Source organism: Sphaeramia orbicularis, chromosome 9, assembly GCF_902148855.1.
Source record: "Sphaeramia orbicularis chromosome 9, fSphaOr1.1, whole genome shotgun sequence".
NCBI lineage: Eukaryota > Metazoa > Chordata > Actinopteri > Kurtiformes > Apogonidae > Sphaeramia > Sphaeramia orbicularis.
This window is the reverse complement of record NC_043965.1, coordinates 4,919,482-4,941,097: the sequence shown is the minus strand read 5'-3', so window position 1 is coordinate 4,941,097 and position 21,616 is coordinate 4,919,482. Positions and strand designations below refer to the sequence as shown.

The 21,616-nt window shown below is 34.0% G+C and overlaps 1 protein-coding gene across 1 annotated transcript in view; it reads left to right on the top strand.

The window, feature by feature from the left end:
- Positions 1–21,616, top strand: part of fras1 (Fraser extracellular matrix complex subunit 1) — a 1,008,712-nt gene that overhangs the window by 791,851 nt on the left and 195,245 nt on the right. The window contains exons 34-36 of the mRNA XM_030143455.1: positions 11,484–11,516; positions 18,034–18,165; positions 19,197–19,325. Of these exons, the coding sequence (XP_029999315.1) occupies positions 11,484–11,516; positions 18,034–18,165; positions 19,197–19,325 (294 nt within the window). The remainder of the gene's footprint in view (positions 1–11,483; positions 11,517–18,033; positions 18,166–19,196; positions 19,326–21,616) is intronic.

Here is a 21,616-nt window from a genome sequence, read left to right as displayed (position 1 = left end):
TCAATAATGAATCGGCTGCGTCCGGTGCGTTTTGAATCTAAGTAGCAATCGGTCGGATGTTACCGAGCGGTTTTTGACCAAGGAAGAGCTCACGTTTCGTTTTCTGCTTGGGAAATTTTATGAATGAATTTATGAATGAAATCATATGCAAATTAGATGACCATTTTGTAGTAATATCGTAAACACAGCAATCTGTCAAAACAGTCCCATCTGCTAGAAAATGAATTCTGATGACGATTCAGACTTCGATTATAAAAATGATGCGAAATACTGAAAAACGGCCAAATTCTGTGGCACTTTTAAGGCTTATTAGCCCCTTAACTGTCTGGCACCGAAAGAGTTAAAAAAAAACATTCATCATAAATTGGCAAAAGTCAAATCTTCAGAACTCGTTTATTGCAAGAAATATGAAAGAATTTTGTATCATATGATGTGAAAATGCCCATAAATGTAAGCAAAAATGTTAAAAAGCCAATATGTAGCATAGTTCAGAAAGTTGACCTGATTGAGCAAAATTAATGTGATTTTTGGATTCAGCACACCAAAATTATCCTAAATCAGCTCAAAAAACTTAAACAATAAATTTGTTGTTGACCAGTGTAATAGTCATAAATAAAACTCCACAGGCTATATACAGTGACATAAAAGTAGAATTACAATATGTCAGACAGATAATGATCTAATGAAATAATAATGCTGTGATGAGTTCATGGATGATTTTATTTAGGATTTGGCCAAAAAGCAGCATCCTGGAAACGGTCTAAGATGGGCCGAGGACCACCAGTTTGACAACAAATATGTGAGAAAATGATAGAAACGTGTAAAACCAATGTCTCACAATGAACAGTATGATGTAATAGTGATGGTACGTGGTGAACATGTGTGACAGGACAGGTGAGAGTGGAGTCTGTTCTATTGGATTTGCTGTTATTAGAAACACAGTAACAGCCTCACACTGATAGACAATAACCGTTAAACACCGCAGCAGAATGATGCATTACTCACAACATCACCGGCGTTATTAAGACTTAATTATCTCGTTCCCACTCTCCACTTATTGATCTGGCGTCCATGCACCACTAACTCATGTTGTGTTCTAGTGTTTTTGGAGCGTTGTTTACCCCTGACGCCTGCATGATAACGCCGGCGAATATTCCCCAAGACGCAAAACTGAGAGTTTTTACCTGATGGGCTCGTCACCTCGGGGGATTTCCTCCTAATTAAAAACCGTTAATGAGTGTGTTTTTCTCTTCTTTTTGTTTTATTGCCTGTAGATGTAAGTATTTAGAAAATCAAATCTAATTGATGTGAAGCGGCTGCGGTGTTTATTTCTGGAGATGTTTCAGTCCAGTTGGTTTATATCGACCCTGAACTGAGCTGAGCTGAGCTGAGCGGTCCGCCGCCGCCGCCGCCGCCGCCGCCCACCGTTACCTCAGACTCACTCTGCAGAAACCCAGCCAGTTCATCCCAGACACGTAGCACCGTATTAGGCTCCTATATAAATAGTTTCACCGCAGAAAAGCAGCAGATTTAACCGCAGCGTATTATTTCCAGGTGATTTATTATTGATACAGCCGCCGCAAATCTCAAATTCTCATGATTTATTCTGTAACCCGCGGTAACACACCCCACTTCTGTAATGAATGTCAGAATCGATGAGGTGCTGCGAGTGATTCATTACAAACCTGAGCTGAGCCCGTTCACGACGAACAACAGGAGAGCTGGGATTTACATGTTCACCACACAAACACACCGACGTACCGTCATATTTGTAGTAATGAATATGTCATAAATCCATCAAACTGCAGGCGTGTTTTTTACTATAAACCTCTGGCTTTTATGAATGATTGGATATAAACAGCGAATGCCTTTAGGTCGTGTTTTATTTATAAGAAAACCATAAGTTACCACATGATCTGGATCAAATCTAATGCTTTAACCCTTTATAGGGCACTCATAGAAATAGTCTGAAATTAAAAATGTCAACCTTAGTGTGTTATTGGAGGCAGTAACGAGAGTTTATAACGTTTGTGAAATGTTTTCAAAAATTGTATTGTCATGTAGAAAAAAAAATACAGGTAAATGTAAAAAAAAAAAATACAAGAAAAACACCTGTAGTATGGAAGGAACATGTGTTTTCAAACTGTTGCTCTGTCTTGTAATGTATGCGGAAATTACCAAAAATAGTCACTTGCCTGATAAAGGGTTAACCCTTTATAGTTCACTTATAGAAATACTCTGGAATTCAAAATGTCAACCTTAGTGTGTTATTGGAGGACATACTTTAGTACTTTTGTGAGATTTTTCAAAATTTTGTTTTGTTATGTAGAAAATCAAGATGAATGAAGTGACCATATTTGGCTCCTTATCCAAAATGACAAAAAAAAACAAACACACAAAAAATAATACTCCAAGAAGTAAATATAAAAAAAAAATACAAGAAAAACACCTGTAATATGGAAGGAACATGTATTTTTGAACTGTTGCTCTGTCTTGTAATGTATGCAGAAATGACCAAAAACAGTCACTTGCCTGATAAAGGGTTAACCCTTTATAGTTCACTTATAGAAATACTCTGGGATATCAAAATGTCAACCTTAGTGTGTTATTGGAGGACATACTTTAGTACTTTTGTGAAATTTTTCCAAATTTTGTATTGTTACGTAGAAAATCAAGGTGAGTGAAGTTACCATATTTGGTGTCTTACCCGTAAGTGAACAAAAAAAACAAACAAAAATCCAAGAAATAAATACAAGAAATACATAAAAAATGCCTGTAATGTGAAATTGCTTTGTCTTGTGATGTATGCGGAAATTACCAAAAATAGTCACTTGCCTGCGAAAGGGTTAACCCTTTATAGTTCACTTATAGAAATACTCTGGAATTCAAAATGTCAACCTTAGTGTGTTATTGGAGGACATACTTTAGTACTTTTGTGAGATTTTTCAAAATTTTGTTATGTTATGTAGAAAATCAAGGTGAATGAAGTGACCATATTTGGCTCCGTATCCAAAATGACAAAAAAAAAAAAATAATAATAATAATACTCCAAGAAGTAAATATAAAAAAATACAAGAAAAACACCTGTTATATGGAAGGAACATGTATTTTCGAACTGTTGCTCTGTCTTGTAATGTATGCAGAAATGACCAAAAACAGTCACTTGCCTGATAAAGGGTTAACCCTTTATAGTTCACTTATAGAAATACTCTGGAATATCAAAATGTCAACCTTAGTGTGTTATTGGAGGACATACTTTAGTACTTTTGTGAAATTTTTCCAAATTTTGTATTGTTACGTAGAAAATCAAGGTGAGTGAAGTTACCATATTTGGTGTCTTACCTGTAAGTGAAAAAAAAAAAAAAAAAAAAAAAAAAAAATCCAAGAAGTAAATATAAGAAATACAAGAAAAATTCCTGTAATGTGAAATTGCTTTGTCTTGTGATGTATACAGAAATGACCAAAAACAGTCACTTGCCCGATAAGAGTTAACCCTATATAGTTCACTTCTAGAAATACTCTGGAATTCAAAATGTCTGTGTTAGTGTGTTATTGGAGGACGTAACAAGAGTTTATGACGTTTGTGAAATTTAAAAAAAAAATTGTACTATGTAGAAAATCAAGATGAATGAAGTTACCATATTTGGCTCTGTATCCAAAATGACAAAAAAAAACAACAAACAAAAAATAATACTCCAAGAAGTAAATATAAAAAAATACAAGAAAAACACCTGTAATATGGAAGGAACATGTATTTTCGAACTGTTGCTCTGTCTTGTAATGTATGCAGAAATGACCAAAAACAGTCACTTGCCTGATAAGAGTTAACCCTTCAAAGTTCACTTCTAGAAATACTCTGGAATTCAAAATGTCTGTGTTAGTGTGTTATTGGAGGACGTAACAAGAGTTTATTATGTTTGTGAAATTTAAAAAAAAAAAAAAAAATTGTATTATGTAGAAAATCAAGATGAATGAAGTTACCATATTTGGCTCCTTGTCCAAAATGACAAAAAAAACCAAACAAACAAAAAATAATACTCCAAGAAGTAAATATAAAAAAATACAAGAAAAACACCTGTAATATGGAAGGAACATGTGTTTTCAAACTGTTGCTCTGTCTTGCAATGTATGCAGAAATTACCAAAAATAGTCACTTGCCTGATAAAGGGTTAACCCTTTATAGTTCACTTATAGAAATACTCTGGAATTCAAAATGTCTGTTAGTGTGTTATTGGAGGACATACTTTAGTACTTTTGTGAGATTTTTCAAAATTTAGTTTTGTTATGTAGATAATCAAGGTGAATAAAGTTACCATATTTGGCTCCTTATCCAAAATGACAAAAAAAAAAAAACACAAAAAATAATACTCCAAGAAGTAAATATAAAAAAAAAATACAAGAAAAACACCTGTAGTATGGAAGGAACATGTATTTTCGAACTGTTGCTCTGTCTTGTAATGTATGCAGAAATGACCAAAAACAGTCACTTGCCTGATAAAGGGTTAACCCTTTATAGTTCACTTATAGAAATACTCGAAAGATGAAAGAAGGTGAAAGAAGTGACCATATTTGGTGTCTTACCCGTAAGTGAACAAAAAAACAAACAAAAATCCAAGAAATAAATATAAGAAATACATAAAAAATGCCTGTAATGTGAAATTGCTTTGTCTTGTGATGTATGCGGAAATTACCAAAAATAGTCACTTGCCCGATAAGAGTTAACCCCATATAGGGTACTTATAGAAATATTGTGAAATTAAAAATGTCTGTTAGCATGTTATTGGAGGACGTAACAAGAGTTTATTATGATTGCAAAATTAAAAAAAAAAAAAAAAATTGTATTATGTAGAAAATCAAGATGAATGAAGTTACCTTATTTGGTTCCTTATCCAAAATGACAAAACAAAAAATAATAATAACACTCGAAGAACTAAATATAAAAAAATACAAGAAAAACACATGTAATGTGAAAGGAACATGTCTTTTACAACTGTTACTGTCACTGTCTTGTAATGTATGCGGAAATGACCAAAAATAGTCACTTGACCCTATATAGGACATTAATAGAAATACTCTGAAATTCAAAATGTGAACCTTAGCGTGTTATTGGAGGACCTAACAAGACCTTATAACTTTTGTGAAATTTTTCAAAACTTTGTATTATGTAGAAAACCAAGGTGAATGAAGTTACCATATTTGGTTCCTTACCTTGCTTGGCCAGCCATCCAGTTTTCTTCGTGTATTCAGTACTGAGAAAACAGTCTGGAATTGGGCCAGTCGCTGTGAAATATCCAATCCAATCCAACTTAACTTGTAAAGCACTTTAAAATAACTGCAGTGGACCAAAGTGCTGTTCAGAAGAATAATTCAAACCAAAACAGAAGAATAAAACACAGAATAGATTTAAAGACATAGAAACTGTACACAAAAGAAAAAAGTGCTGTACGGAAGAATAAATAAAACCCAAATAAAAAGAATACAATACAAGAATAGATTAAAAAGCCATACAATTAAAAACAACCAAATAAATAAATAAAATAGATAAATAAGAACAATAACACTGGTCAACAACAAATTTATTGTTTCAGTTTTTTGAGCTGATTTAGGATCATTTTGGTGCTGAATCCAAAAATCACATTCATTTTGCTCAGTCAGGTCAACTTTCTGAAGTATGCTACATATTGGCTTTTTAACATTTTTGCTTACATTTATGGGCATTTTCACATCATATGATACAAAATTCTTTCATATTTCTTGCAATAAACGAGTTCTGAAGATTTGACTTTTGCCAATTTATGATGAATGTTTTTTTTAATATTACAGGTGAATGAAATGGCTTCGACTAAAAGATCTTGCAAAAATAAGCCTGACGTATTCTGCTACAGATGCGCTGAATACACCATTGTACCTAACAGGAATCCTGTTAGAAAATGATTTTTTTTTTCTTTTAAAACCTATTTTGGGTGAGAAGTATTTAAAAAAAAATCAACTGATAAAGTCACAAAAATGTCATCAATTTTGTGAGAAGACCAAATTTTTCAAAATCAAATTAGCAAAAAAAAAACCTGACCTGATTGAGAAAAACAGATGTCATTTTTAGATTTAGCGGTGCAAAATGGTCCGAATTCAGTTGAAAAAAACCTAGACGACTTGCGAAAAACATTTTTTTGTAACCCAGTGTGATAGATAAATAAGAACAATATGCACCATCTATTCTTTACTGACCAATCACAAGTCTGGGGGGGCGGGTGTCTCTCAATGCGCCTTCTCTTTGTCGCGAGTCAAAGTGAGTTCCGAGTCCATAAATCTCATTACGACAATTATTTGAACCCGTTGCTGAACAGCTGGCTTATCTTGTACCATCCAGTTTAATTAATAATTGAATCGTCAATAAGTCATCGATTTCAGCTCAAACCAAACCTTCAAAAGCTTAACTCGTTTATCAGCACCATCAGAAGATACACTGTAAGCCCGGATAAGTCGAGTTTACTCAAAAAATTTTGAGGCAAGTGATTGCACTTAAATGATTTGAGTAATGATCGACTAATCAGTTGGTTTAAGTAGGTTCAACTTTAACGCTAAAAGTATTGAACTTAAACTATTAAGTAGAAAACACTAAAAGACAAGTTATTTGTACTTTAAATCTGTTGTAAAATCAATCCCACTATCCAACCATTCAACTCAGCATTTTAGGTTACACTGACTAATTTTCTCAATTGCAGCCAGATTAATTTATGAATGAATGAATGAATGAATGTTTATTTCAGTTAAATACAAAATACAAAACACCTACATATTAAAAAAACAAACAAACATAAAATTAACACATTTTGTAACTGAAAAAGGAAGAAGCTGAAGCCTTATTTCTGCTTCTCCTATCCCCATCCTTAGTCCAAGTCCACACCTTAAGTTGCAGCAGATAAATACTTAAACTTAAATTATACTACATTCAGTGTAATAAGTTATTTTGTAATCATATTACTTTCATAGCCCTTCATAATTTGACCAATTAAATTCTTTTTGAAACTCAACAGTGAGCTACACAATTTCACTTCATCCTTCAGTTCGTTCCATAGCTTGACACCAATAACTGAAACACTGATATTTAACGTTTGTTCTTACTTTACATTTTTCAAACACAAACGTCCCTCTTAAATTATAATGTCCTTCTCTTAACTTAAAAATGTTCTGAATACAAAAAGGAAGGTTTTTACTTTTAACGCGAAACATAAATTCCATTGTTTTTAAATATACAATGTCAAAAAATTTTAGTAAACCAGATTCTACAAAAAGTGGATTACTTGATTGGAGATAACCAGCTTTGTTTATGACTCTAATAGCTTTTTTTTGGAGTTTAATTATTGGGTCTAAATTAGTTTTATACACATTGCCCCATATTTCCACATAGTATGACATATATGGCATTACAAGTGAACAATACAACATCTGCAAACATTTTTTGCTTTGCATATGTTGTATTGTTCACTTGTAATGCCATATATGTCATACTATGTGGAAATATCATTGATTAAACAACTTTTCTTAAGTTAATCAAACTCAAAATCCTATTCGTGACCATAATAGTTATGAAATTATTTAACTTCATATATTGTAGCATGAGTGGAAGTTTACTCAGTGTCATTTGCCAGTACAGGAAGTGCTTTTAATTTGGCAAGAAATTAAGATTTTTGTTCAATAACAGTCTTATATGAACAGTAAAGCCATAGTTCTTCTGGCTCTGACTCATGGTGCAGCTCTACAAAAATACAAAAACAAACACAAAAAGGCCAATAAACACTGATATACACACATTAACCCATAAAGACCCAAATATCCACCATCTACCAAAATCATATAAACTGTTCAATATCTGCTGATCCATTAATCCTATCAATCCATGTAAATAATTGGTGTAAAATACAGTTTGTCATCTTTTCATAGTCATCAGATATGACCATATTTGGACATTCAGAGGCTCTGTAATTACCATGGAAACACCGTCATCCTCTACAACATTGATTCACCAGTAAAACCCATGGAGTTGGATCAATGACAGTGGATGGACACACTGGGTTTAAGTTCAGTTAATGAGAGATTTGACTGAAAAAGTCACTTTTTCTTCAGTTTTCTCTATTTTTTGATAAAATAATTAACTTTACTCTGCGTTTTTATAAACATCGGCATGATTAGTAAATTAAATGTAGGTAAACACCAGATTTTCACTGAAAAAACATAAAACACAGGAGATACTATTATAATAAATGGTGATAAATTACATAACGACCGTTCAATATAGAGAAAATTTGATTTGGGAAATGACACAGATGTCGCACTGGGTCCTTATGGGTTAAATCCAAATGAACACTAACACCACAGCCCCGCTGAACCCCTGCACATAAAAATAACACATTTTCAACAACATGCCCAATACCCACAATGCAATGCAAAGATAAAAAGGTGTGGTCATGACTAAAACTGAGTGATTTAATTCCATTCAACTTCAACTTTTTTGTACTTTCAACTATGTCTACAAATGAGTAGAATATACTGAACATTTTGTAGTAACATCATAAAACTGAAATCATTTAAGTGCATTGTAATTAAAGCATTTTAGTAAATACAAATTCCAGGCTTACGTTGTACAAATTAGTAGAATATACTTAACATTTTATATCAGGGCTGTCAAACTCATTTTAGTTCAGTTCCACATTCAGCTAAATTTGATCTGAAGTGGGCTGGACCAGTGAAATAATAACATAATAATGTATAAATAATGTCAACTCCAAACTTTTCTCTATGTTTTAGAGCGAAAAAACGAAATTTACATTGTGAAAAGTTTTATATCTACAAAGTATCCTTTCAAAAGATGTGAATAACATGAACAAACTGAAAAAAAAGTGTAATTTTAACAATATTCTGCCTCAATATTCTGCCATTTCCACATGTACGTTATAACTTACAGATCACAGTGGATCTACAAACACATTTAATAACAGGTAGAATATTGTTGAAATTGTACTTATTTCTCTTAAGATATTTCAGGTGGTTCATATTTGTTCAGGTTATTCACATTTTTTGTGAAATTCTACTTTGTTTTAGTGTAAATACATGAAAATATTAACATTTACAAAGAGAAACATTTGGAGTTGTCATTATTTATATGTTACTATGATAGTATTTGACTGGTCTGACCCACTTGAGGTTGAATTGGTCTGAATGTGGAACCTGAACTAAAAGGATTGTTCATATCTTAGTGAAATTTTTGCATTTCACATATTCATCCCAAGGGCCGGACTGGACCCTTTGGAGGGCCGGGTTTGGCCCCCGGGCCGCATGTTTGACACCTGTGATTTATAGTAATGTCATTAAACTGAAATCATTTAAGTGCATTGTAATTAAAGCATTTTAGTAAATACAAATTCCGGGCTTACAGAAAACAAATTAGTAGAATATACTTAACATTTTATAACAGGGCTGTCAAAGTCATTTTAGTTCAGTTCCACATTCAGCTAAATTTGATCTGAAGTGGGCTGGACCAGTGAAATAATAACATAATAATATAGAAATAATGTCGACTCCAAACTTTTCTCTATGTTTTAGAGCAAAAAAAATACTCAACTCAAATGACTCAACTCATGATTTATAGATACGCTCTGTTGTGAATTGGGTCAAGATGGTTTAGGATTTATAAAAAAAAATGGGTCCTGAGGAGAAAACTTGGGGAAATATTGGAGTTAGACGGTGAGATGACCAGTCCGTAACGTCTGTTTTTGGTATCGCTGAGTTGAATGATTTAAGGCAGGGCTGTCAAATTCATTTTAGTTCAGTTCCACATTCAGCTAAATTTGATCTGCAGTGGGCCGAACCAGTAAAATAACAACATAATAATATAGAAATAATGTCGACTCCAAACTTTTCTCTGTTTTAGAGCAAAAAAAATAAATTTACATTATGAAAAGGTTTACATCTGCAAACTATCCTTTCAAAAGATGTGAATAACATGAACAAACTGAAAAAAAAGTGTAATTTTAACAATATTCTGCCTCAATATTCTGCCATTTCCACATGTACGTTATAAGTTACAGATCACAGTGGATCTACAAACACATTTAATAACAGGTAGAATATTGTTGAAATTGTACTTATTTCTCTTAAGATATTTCAGGTGGTTCATATTTGTTCAGGTTATTCACATTTTTTGTGAAATTCTACTTTGTTTTAGTGTAAATACATGAAAATATTAACATTTACAAAGAGAAACATTTGGAGTTGTCATTATTTATATGTTACTATGATAGTATTTGACTGGTCTGACCCACTTGAGATTGAATTGGTCTGAATGTGGAACCTGAACTAAAAGGATTGTTCATATCTTAGTGAAATTTTTGCATTTCACATATTCATCCCAAGGGCCGGACTGGACCCTTTGGAGGGCCGGGTTTGGCCCCCGGGCCGCATGTTTGGCACCTGTGTTTTATAGTAATGTCATTAAACTGAAATCATTTAAGTGCATTGTAATTAAAGCATTTTAGTAAATACAAATTCAGAAAACAAGAAAACAGAAAACAAATGAAGCTGTTTGTGTTTAACATTTCGAGTCAGTATCATGTGTCTGGATAAAATACGTCTGGAGTTTGAATTATTTGTGAGTTGGAATCATGAGTGGAGGACAGAGTCTTCGTTATGTTTTCTCTTTATAAAGTGTGTGACTGGAGAACTCTCCCAGTTTATTGTGGTTGGTACAAAACACTGGTACTTTTCTTCTCCCGTCTTTAATTTTTAACACCACAGCAGGATAAATTCACATCAGTGTGGCAGCCCTGCTCCTCTGCATCCCAATGAAAAACTCCAACTCCTGCTGCTGTATCAGTACTTATAAATCTTCCATGTGTGGGGACTGAATGTAATACATCCGTATATCAGTCTAAAGACAACTCTTATCTGCAGCTTTATCCCTGAATGCACACCAAAAATTAATTCTCTACAGATGATATCCTGCTCTCAGCTGGAGGCTTACGTTCCCCAAAAGACCTGATGCTGTTATGAAAGTTTGATTAACTTTTTTTTTTTTTTTTTTTTTTTTTTTTTTTTTGCAAGAATCTATTTTCTTGAACAAAATGACAACGTTTGTACCGTTAAAGTCGGCGCGGACGCAGCAGGAGGAGTCGGAAACAGAGAAAAACAATCCGACGATGACGACGAGAGAGTTTCGAAAGGAACTTTATTCATTTTTAAGACGCGTGTTGCAAAAGATAATCCATAATCCCAGATCAAAGCTGACTGGAGTTGCTCTTAATCTGGGTTGGTGGCTTTGCATCAGTAAATCATCCTCTGCCTCCACAGGGTTATGCGTTATTGCCTCATCCGTTCACTTTTTACGTTCAATGCCCTGTCAGCTCTGCCCTAAACCACACTTTTTCACTTTTATCACCTCGCAGCTCTTAACACTTTCTTTTTTTTTTCTTTTCTGTAACCCCCAACAGGCCTGCCGGAGTCGCTGAGCATCTATTTCACAGGTAAATAAAGACCAGGTTGTTTCATCTCTGCTCTTCTCCTTCTGTTTCCTTTCTTTTTTTGGAATTCAAGTTTTTATTGAAGTTTTCAAAGGCAAACTTAATGCAGGTGTGTCAAACTCATTTCAGTTCAGGGGCCATATTCAGCCTAATCTGATCTAAAGTGGGCTGGACCAGTGAAATGATCCAAATAATAGCACAAGAACTGATAAATAATGTCAACTCCGAAGTTTTCTCTATGTTTTTGAGTGAAAAAAGTCAAATCCCATTGTGAAAATACAGGGTGACACAAAAAAACAGGAACTTTTTAACAATCCAATAAAACCAAGAGTGATGGAAGAAAAATATTATATTCATAGTAATTGAAACCTTAAAACATGCCATTTAAGAAACAAGGATGGAATTTTCATTTTTTAAAAATTACCTCCTGTACAGGGTGGGGAAGCAAAATTTACAATGAACATTTAGTTGTTTTTTCTCAGCAGGCACTACGTCAATTGTTTTGAAACCAAACATATGCTGATGTCATAATCATACCTAACACTATTATCCATACCTTTTTAGAAACTTTTGCCCATATGAGTAATCAGGAAAGCAAACGTCAAAGAGTGTGTGATTTGCTGAATGCACTCGTCACACCAAAGGAGATTTCAAAAATAGTTGGAGTGTCCATAAAGACTGTTTATAATGGAAAGAAGAGAATGACTATGAGCAAAACTATTACCAGAAAGTCTGGAAGTGGAGGAAGCAACAAAAAACGTACCAAAGCTTTTATTAAAGCTCTCAAATCCAAAATCCTAAAGGATCCAACCAAATCCATGAGAAAAATGGCAATTGAGCTTGAGGTAGACAACAAGACCGTTAGAAATGCAGTAAAATATGATTTGAAGTTAAAATCTTACACAAGAACACCAAAACACGTGTTGACAACAGCAACAAATCCAACTTTAGCAATTTTTGGGAATCATGTTTATGTCCGCCTTCTAGCCCAGATCTAAACCCTCTGGATTCTGCTGTTTGGGGCGTTTTAGAACATGCTACCGATAGAACATCACACAGCAACGTCCACTTTCTTAAAGATACTATTAAAGAAGAATGGGAGAAGTTGTCATCCCAATATTTGAGGAACACTTGCGCAAGTTTCAGGAAGCATGTGAAGGCAGTTATTGAGAAAGAAGGAGGACACATAGAATAAAAACATTTTCTATTATGGACATTTTCTTGTGGCAAATAAATTCTCATGACTTTCAATAAACTAATTGGTCATACACTGTCTTTCAATCCCTGCCTCAAAATATTGTAAATTTGGCTTCCCCACCCTGTATTAAAGCCTCATTATGTAATAAACTGATGCATTTTGTAATAAACTACCTCAGTGCATTATGTAGTAATTTTTTTCACATTATGTAGTAAGTTCTAACAATTTGAGAAATTTATTACAAAATGCACTGGACACATTTTTATTTTCAGGAAAATGTAATAACATGGTTCATTACGTAATAACGACACTCAAGTTGTTGTTTTTTTTTTTTTTCCCCGTCTTTAATTGAAGTAGCTCTGCAGATTAGTAGTTGAAGTAGTGGTAATAATAGCCTGTCAAGTGCATTTTGTAATAAATTTCTCAAATTGTAATAACTTACTACATAATGTGAAAAAATTTACTATATAATGCGTTGACGTAGTTTATTACAAAATGTGTCAGTTTATTACATAATGCGGCTTTATTGCAAGATGATGTGACATTCTTATTACATTTTGAACTTTTATTACATAATGCGGCTCAACAGACCTACAAACCGTACTTGAACAGAACATGAACAAATATGAACAACCTGAAAATATTTTAGAAAATAAGTGCAATGTTAATAATATTACGCCTGAGTTGATCATTTATACATGTGCATCACAACTTAAAGATTTAGGAACAGGCAGAATAGTGTATAAAATTCCACATACTTCTCTCTAGACATTTAAGATTATTCATATTTGTTCAAGATATTCTTTTTTTTTTTTTTTAATAAAAGGATAGTCTGTGAATATAACTTTTTTTGTTTTATTTTACTTTTTTTATACTAAAACAAAGAGGAAAATGTGCAGTTTTCATTATTTTTAGGTTATTATGATAATAGTTTACTAGTCTGAGCCACTTTAGATTGAATTGACCTAAAGTGATTTTTAACTTCCTTGATTATTAATATCTTTTGTGTAATTTTTGTATTTCACAAATTCATCCCAGGAGCCAGATTGGACCCTTTGGCGGGCCAGATTTGGCCCCCGGGCCGCATGTTTGACACCTGTGGCCTAACATATCATATTTGATACATGAGTTTTCAAACCCTATACATGATTTTTCCTTTAAAACCTGATGTATACAATTAGATACATGCAATACATAGATAATCCACCAGGGGGAGGAATTCATTCAGCAGAGGCCTTTCCAGTGACACTACACTCTGAAATTCAAGATGTCAACCTTAGTGTGTTATTATGCGAAAAAACTAAAACTGAGCATTTAGAAAATAACAAAAACGAATAAAAACTAGCAAACCTGCTGTAAAAATGAATATAAACTAACTGAATTAGAGAAAAAAAAAGTCAAAACTAAATAAAACTAAAGTATAATGAAAAATCCAAAAGTATTATAACTTCGATGCATACCTTTCTGTCGTTATATAACCCCAAACCTGTCCCGAAGGCTCACCCCTCCCCTCTGTCATCACCTAATCTACTAAGCATGCATTCATAGGAGGCAGTTTCAGTCCCGTTCTTTCATCTGTGGAGTTTCAAACTCAAATCTCGTATTGATCTTAAAATTTTACTCCTGACTTTCCGGGCGCTGCGTGGTCAGGCCTCCCATTTTATTGCCGGCTTGTTGTGCCCCTACACCTCAGGGTGCACCTTTAGGTCTTCAGGCCAGAGCCTCCAGAAGGTCCCAAAGAGTCATTTTAAAACCTGGGGAGACCTGTTCTTTCAGGCTGTACCCCCCCCCCCCCCCCAGACTCTGGAATGACCTGCCCCTGTCCCTCCATGTGGTCGACTCCGTGGACTCTTTTAAAAAGCAGCTCAAGATGTTTGGTTTAGGGATTTATCCTTTTTATTTATTTAATGAAATTATTCTTATGTTGTTTGATTGCACCCAGTTTGTGTACAGCACTTTGTGATTTTTTTTTTTTTTTTTACCTTTTTTGTTCAATGAGTCTTCGATTTATTTATTTATTTATTTATTTTTTACATTTTTCGTTCAATGAGTCTTCTATTATTTGCTTTCTTATTTTTTTTACCGTTTTTGTTCAATGAGCCTTCGATTATTTTTTTCTTTTTTTTACATTTTTCATTCAATGAGTCTTCTATTATTTGCTTTTTTTTTTTTTTTCACCTTTTTCATTCAATGAGTCTTCTGTTATTTGCTTTTTTATTTATTTTATTTTTTTTTTTTTTACCTTTTTTGTTCAATGAGTCTTCTGTTATTTGCCTTTTTTATTTATTTATTTATTTTTTTACCTTTTTTGTTCAATGAGTCTTCTATTACTTGCTTTTTTATTTTTTTATTTTTATTTTTTTACCTTTTTTGTTCAATGAGTCTTCGATTATTTGCTTTTTTATTTATTTTTGTACCTTTTTTCCTCAATGAGTCTTCTATTATTTGCTTTCTTATTTTTTTTACCGTTTTTGTTCAATGAGCCTTCGATTATTTTTTTCTTTTTTTTACATTTTTCATTCAATGAGTCTTCTATTATTTGCTTTTTTTTTTTTTTTTTCACCTTTTTCATTCAATGAGTCTTCTGTTATTTGCTTTTTTATTTTTTTTTTTTATTTTTTTTTACCTTTTTTGTTCAATGAGTCTTCTGTTATTTGCCTTTTTTATTTTATTTTATTTTTTTTTACCTTTTTTGTTCAATGAGTCTTCTATTACTTGCTTTTTTATTTTTTTATTTTTTTTTTACCTTTTTTGTTCAATGAGTCTTCGATTATTTGCTTTTTTATTTATTTTTGTACCTTTTTTGCTCAATGAGTCTTCTATTATTTGCTTTCTTATTTTTTTTTTACCTTTTTTGTTCAATGAGTCTTCGATTATTTTTTCTTTTATTTTTTTTACATTTTTCATTCAATGAGTCTTCTATTATTTGCTTTTTTTTTTTTTTTACCTTTGTTGTTCTATGAGTCTTCTATTATTTGCTTTTTTTTAATTTTTTTTTTTTACCTTTTTTGTTCAATGAGTCTTCTATTATTTGCTTTTTTTCCTTTTTTTTTTTACCTTTTGGAGCACTTTGTGATTTTTATCTGTGAAAAGCGCTTTATGAATAAACTTTACTGACTTACTTACAAACAAATAGACAAACAATATGTGAAACAAACCCCCCTCCCCTGGCACACATCCCCTCCAGATTACGAGATTTGGAGTTTTTGAACCTCCATCCAGATGGGAGGCACTGGAGGAAAGTCGGAAAGTTGTTTGTGTCGTTCTCTCTCTCCTCCACCTTCACCTCCATCTCCGTCTTTTCCCTCCATCCTCTCTTTCTCAGCTCTAACCTCGTCTTTTCCCGTTTCGCCTCCTTCTCTTCTCACCCCTTAAACCTCATTTTCCTTCCTCACCTTTCCGTCCACCTTCTGTGAAGTGACTCTTATCGTTACTCTGTCTGGGCTTCGGATCCGTGGATGAAATTCAGCGGTCGACCTTTGACCTGCGGATAAAAACCCAGCCTCTTTGGGTTTACTGCACGTTTGATGAAGCGCCGCTGCCCTCTGCCTCGTTGGGAAATAGGTGTTTACGGGCGTTTAGATGCTCGTCGCTAAAGTGCTTTTCACTTTAGTGCCAGACCTGAGGCACCAATACACCAGAGTCTGAGAGGCTTTTATCACCTATGTGTCCTGCAACAAAAGGGATGTTAAAGGGGCGCTAAGGCGACTATTAGGTCTGTCAGCAGCAACAATGAGCCAATCTATCGCATTCATTTCACTGTTTTTCACCCATACTTTGATCAGATGCTGTCTCTGTACGCAAAAACCTCAATTAACCCGTGACCACTTACAATAAATGACCTTTTCTCTGCATTAACCTTTGGGATTTATCACCATTTATGATCATATTAAACTCTGCAGTTTGCATTTTTCAGTGTAAATCAGGTATATTTCCTATTTTTAATTCACTGATTATGTAGATGTTCTTAAAAGCTCCGAGTTAATTCAAAGGTTATTATATCAAAACTGAGAAAACTGCAGAAAAACTGACTTTTTTCAGCAAAATGTATCATTAACTGAACATAAAATCTGTTTTACTGGTTTTACTGGTGAATCAGTGTTTCAGAAGATGACGGGTCAGGGTTATAGTTACCCCAAAACAAATGACACATTTTAAGACAAATGAAAGCTTCTACAGTGTGATATTTACAGAACCTACATGTTTACGCCATAGAACACAATGGGAAACACTCGTAAACTAGTTTTCAAGCATAAAACACTTAAAAAAAAAACGAACATTGACTTTGAAACGAGGAAAATCCAACTCACATCCATGTGTAAACCTTTTAAGACCTAAAACTATTTTTTATGCAACGTCCACATTGATTTTTGTCCACATTTAACCTTTACTAAAACAGTTAGAGCCCTTTGTAATATCATTCTTTTCATTTTTCAGTGTAAATCAGGTGTTTTCCTATACTTAATTGACTGATTATGTTGATGTTTTTAAAAGCTCAGGGTAAATTCAAAGTTTATTATATCAAAACTGAAAAAAAAAAATGCAGAAAAACTGACTTTTTTCAGCAAATATATCATTAACTGAACATAAAAACAAGCAAAAAACATCAAACTGCATGAGTTTAACTGGTGAATCAATGTTGCAGAAGATTACAGGTCAGGGTTATAGTTACCCTAAAACAAATGACACATTTTATGACAAATAAATTTCTTGAAATTTCCTCCTTTCAAGGTTGTTTTTTGTTTTTTTTTAAATGCGTTTTATGTTTGAAAACTAGTTTACGAGTGTTTCACATTGTCTTCTATGGCATAAACATGTAGGTTCTGTAAATATCACACTTCAGAAGCTTTCATTCATCTAAGAATGTGTCATTTGTTTTAGGATAACTATAACCCTGACCCGTCATCTTCTGCAACATAGATTCATCAGTAAAACTCGTATAGTTTGATGCTTTTTCGGTTGTTTTTATGCTCAGTTCATGATACATTTTGCTGAAAAAAGTCACTTTTTCTACAGTTTTCTCTGTTTTGACATAATAACCTTTGAATTTACTCTGAGCTTTTAAGAACATCTACATAATCAGTGTATTAAATATAGGAAAACACCTGATTTACACTGAAAAATGCAAAGAATGATATCACAAAGGGCATTAATTCTCTTAGTAAAAGTTAGATGTGGACAAAAATTAACTTTGAAGTTGCACCAAAATAGTTTTCAGGCTATTTTTGGCGCTTAAAGGGTTAACCCTTTAAAACCTAGAACCATTCAACTGTGCAATGGTTGATCAGTGTGTTCTTCGGTTTCTTCTTCCATGTGTTTCAGTGTCTGACAGCGAACACACCACCCCAGAGTTGGACTTTGCCGTCCTGCTGCTGTCCAACCACCAGCAGCCCCCGGTGTTCCAGGTTCTGGACCCGCTGCTGGAGGTCAGCCTGGGGGGTCAGGCCACCATCGGTAAGAGACCACCCACCCCACCCCCATCTGCAGCAGAGATGCTTAACACTGCTTTAAGCCTGTCTGATGGAGATAGAATGGAACTCATCGAAAATAAAGCTTAACTCCAGACCAGGATTCACTGTTTCAGAGAGATTTAGGAAAATTACAGAACTAGACTAAAGGTTTTATCTCTTTAGGAGGTGGGTCTACATATGACCCTGGTTCTACAAATGAGTCATACCAAACCTGGAATAAGACTGAGATTGATGAAAAACCCACAGCTAAAATAGCTAAAATGCATTTTTATATTATTTTCATACAAGAATCCGCATGTAACATGGTCAAAAGGACACGAAAATTAGGCGCTACAATTTTTTTTTAATATCTCTTTATTCTCTCGCAGGTACATTTTGGGAATTGAACTAATTATTCAAGACAGAGTGGTTTACAAAATGACCGCTGTTGCAAAGTCGCTCTCGATTTATTTGTGTTAAAATGTTCAGGTTCTGCATGTAACACAAGTGGACATGATGGGTTACACGCGAAACCTGGAATGAGACTGAGACTGATGAAAAACCTGCATGTGTGGACTACAAAAACCACTAGCATCGACACATTTAACACAGTGTCTTTATTTATAGTCTATATCAGACCATTTACAGACATGTTTTCACATCTAATGCACTGACACCGAAGGAGATTTAATGTACCAATTTGGGTCCTATTTTTGGACCCAATATTTTATTAAAAATTCATTAATTATGGGATGGCTCAGACCAAGAGTATAATTTTTTTGCATTTATCTGAGGTCATCATTAGGTCCATCCTGGGGGGAAATATGTCTAAATTTCTCTTTTATTACTGGGTCTAAAAAGCTGGTAAAGAGCCAGGTACCAAAATAAACCCAGTTTCATAGAAGCACCCAGTTGTGAGTGAGTATTTGTGCACCAGTGTCGAATAAAAAACGTCCTTCCTCTCTTCCTCCCCATCATTATCTTTGGTGAGCTCACTCTCCTGGTATTGTTTCCTTCCTCTGCGTCCGGTTGCAGGCGGTCAGCAGTTGGCGGTGAGCGACGCCGACACGGCTCCGGACGAGCTGGAGTTTGAGCTGGTGGAGGCTCCGGTCCACGGAGAACTGGTGAAGACCGACGGCATCTCCTACACCAGCATGTCCAACGGTGAGGACGCACAACCACAGCACACTGGTAGACAGAGAATGAGAAAGTGTCCATAGAAGAAGAGTGGATTCATATTTCACTTCCTGCATGAGGCCTATTGAACGTACACATCGTATTTTTATGCAATAAGAGAAGAAACAGTGTTAAAGTCACTTGAATGTTTCGTACAGTCACAGAAAAAATGAGTAGACCATCAAAAGTCATCAAAAACAGTGGTTATGCAATCCAGTACGAACTCCTGTGTGTGTAGGGATGGGAATTGAGAACCGGTTCTTTTTGAGAACCGGTTCCCAGTAGCTCGATTCCTTGGAATCGTTTGCCTGCCTGCTTAACGATTCTGCTTATCAATTCCGCCTTCGTTGTGCATGCACGATGACATCATACGTACGCTGCATTGTTTTGGTCGGAACGTAGCCAACATGGCGTTGAGGCAGAAACCAATGACACCAGGTCCACTTACTTAGAACACTGTCAAAGCTTCCATGTCTTCAAAGGGGTGGAATCCCTCCAATCTGCTCAAACATTTGTCCACAGCATGTCAATCATTTACAGGAATGTCACATATTTGATACACTACTTAGCGGCACTTGTGAAGTGAACGCCGGGCCGGTTTCAGTGCGGGCAACAAACGTAACTCCTCAAATATAAGTTTCCGAAGGTAAGAAGGGAAAGGAAATGAGGTGCACAACAACGGGAGACAAGCCGAGCCGAGTCGAACCGGTTCCACATAGTAGAAGTGCGGCAATAGAGGAATTAGTAAAGAGTCTGTAGTTTCACTTTTACTGTACCCCCCCTCCCGGAACCGGCCCGGCGTCATCTGTTCTTATTATTTGTACATACTGTATAGGTTATATTTTCTGTACAGATGGAAATATAAAAGTTAATGCAAACACACCTGTTTGTACTCTTTTATTCCCTCACCCAATGAGAATCGATGAGAGAATCGATAAGGAATCGGATCGATAAGCAATATCGATAATGGAATCGGAATCGTTAAATCCTTTACGATTCCCATCGCTGTGTGTGTGTCATGTGACTAAAAGAGACAGAAAAGAACATATGGAATGACTAAAAGTGCTGTTTTTGTCAGTACAATGACATAGAGACTGATGTAAGAACTGAAGTGATTTTGGTTATTATTACGAAAACAACAAACCAATATCACCATAATATCTGAAAAGTAAAAATTATTTGTTTTTCCTAGTGACACCAGAACATACCTGGACACTTGTTACTTTATTTATAATGCCTATACTACTACTACTACTACTTATTATTATTATTATTATTATTATTATTATTATTATTATTATTATTATTATTATTATTATTATTATTAATGTCATTTCAGTCAGTTTAACAAATGTTTATATTTCTTTTTATTTTTCCATTGTATTTGATGTTTCTTTTCTTGTGCTGCTGTACATTTAAATTTCCCCTTTGGTGGATTAATAAAGTATAAAGAATATCTTCCATCTTACCTTAAAAGAAGAAAACCTTCATCCCTGCATCCATTTTTACTTCAGCAAAATGCACTTGGTTTACAAAAGATGAATGGTCTTTTAGAACTTTTCAGATGTCACCAGATACACCACCCCTGGTATTTCCTTTGGTACGACATGTTGTCAACTGTATCATCTGTTTTTATGTTCTTACTGCTAAGAACTATTCATTTTAAAAAGATATCATAGCAAATATTGTAAATAATAGTCACATTTAGCACCATTATTAAGACTAAGATTCTTTAGTTTGTCAGTATATAGATCATAATGTACATATAGTCACGGAAAAAATTATTAGACCATGAAAAGTCATCAAAACAATGGTTATGTAATCCAGTAATAACTCCTGTGTGTGTCATGTGACTAAAACAGACAGAAAAGAAAATATGGAATGCCTAAAAGCACTGTTTTTGTCAGTACAATGCCAGAGGCTGATGTAAGAACTGAAGTGATTTTGGTTATTATTGCGAAAACAACAAACCAATATCACCGAAATATCTGAAAAGTAAAAATTATTTGTTTTTCCTAGTGACACCAGAACATACTCGGACACTTGTTACTTTATTTCTAATACTTATACTACTACTACTAATTATTATTATTATTATCATTATTATTATTATTAATGTCATTTTAGTCACTTTAACAAAGGTTTATATTTCTATCTTTTTATTTTTCCATTGTATTTGATGGAAAAATACAAATTATTAAGACTAAGATTCTTTATTTTGTCAGTATATAGATCATAATGTACATATAGTCGCGGAAAAAATTATTAGACCATGAAAA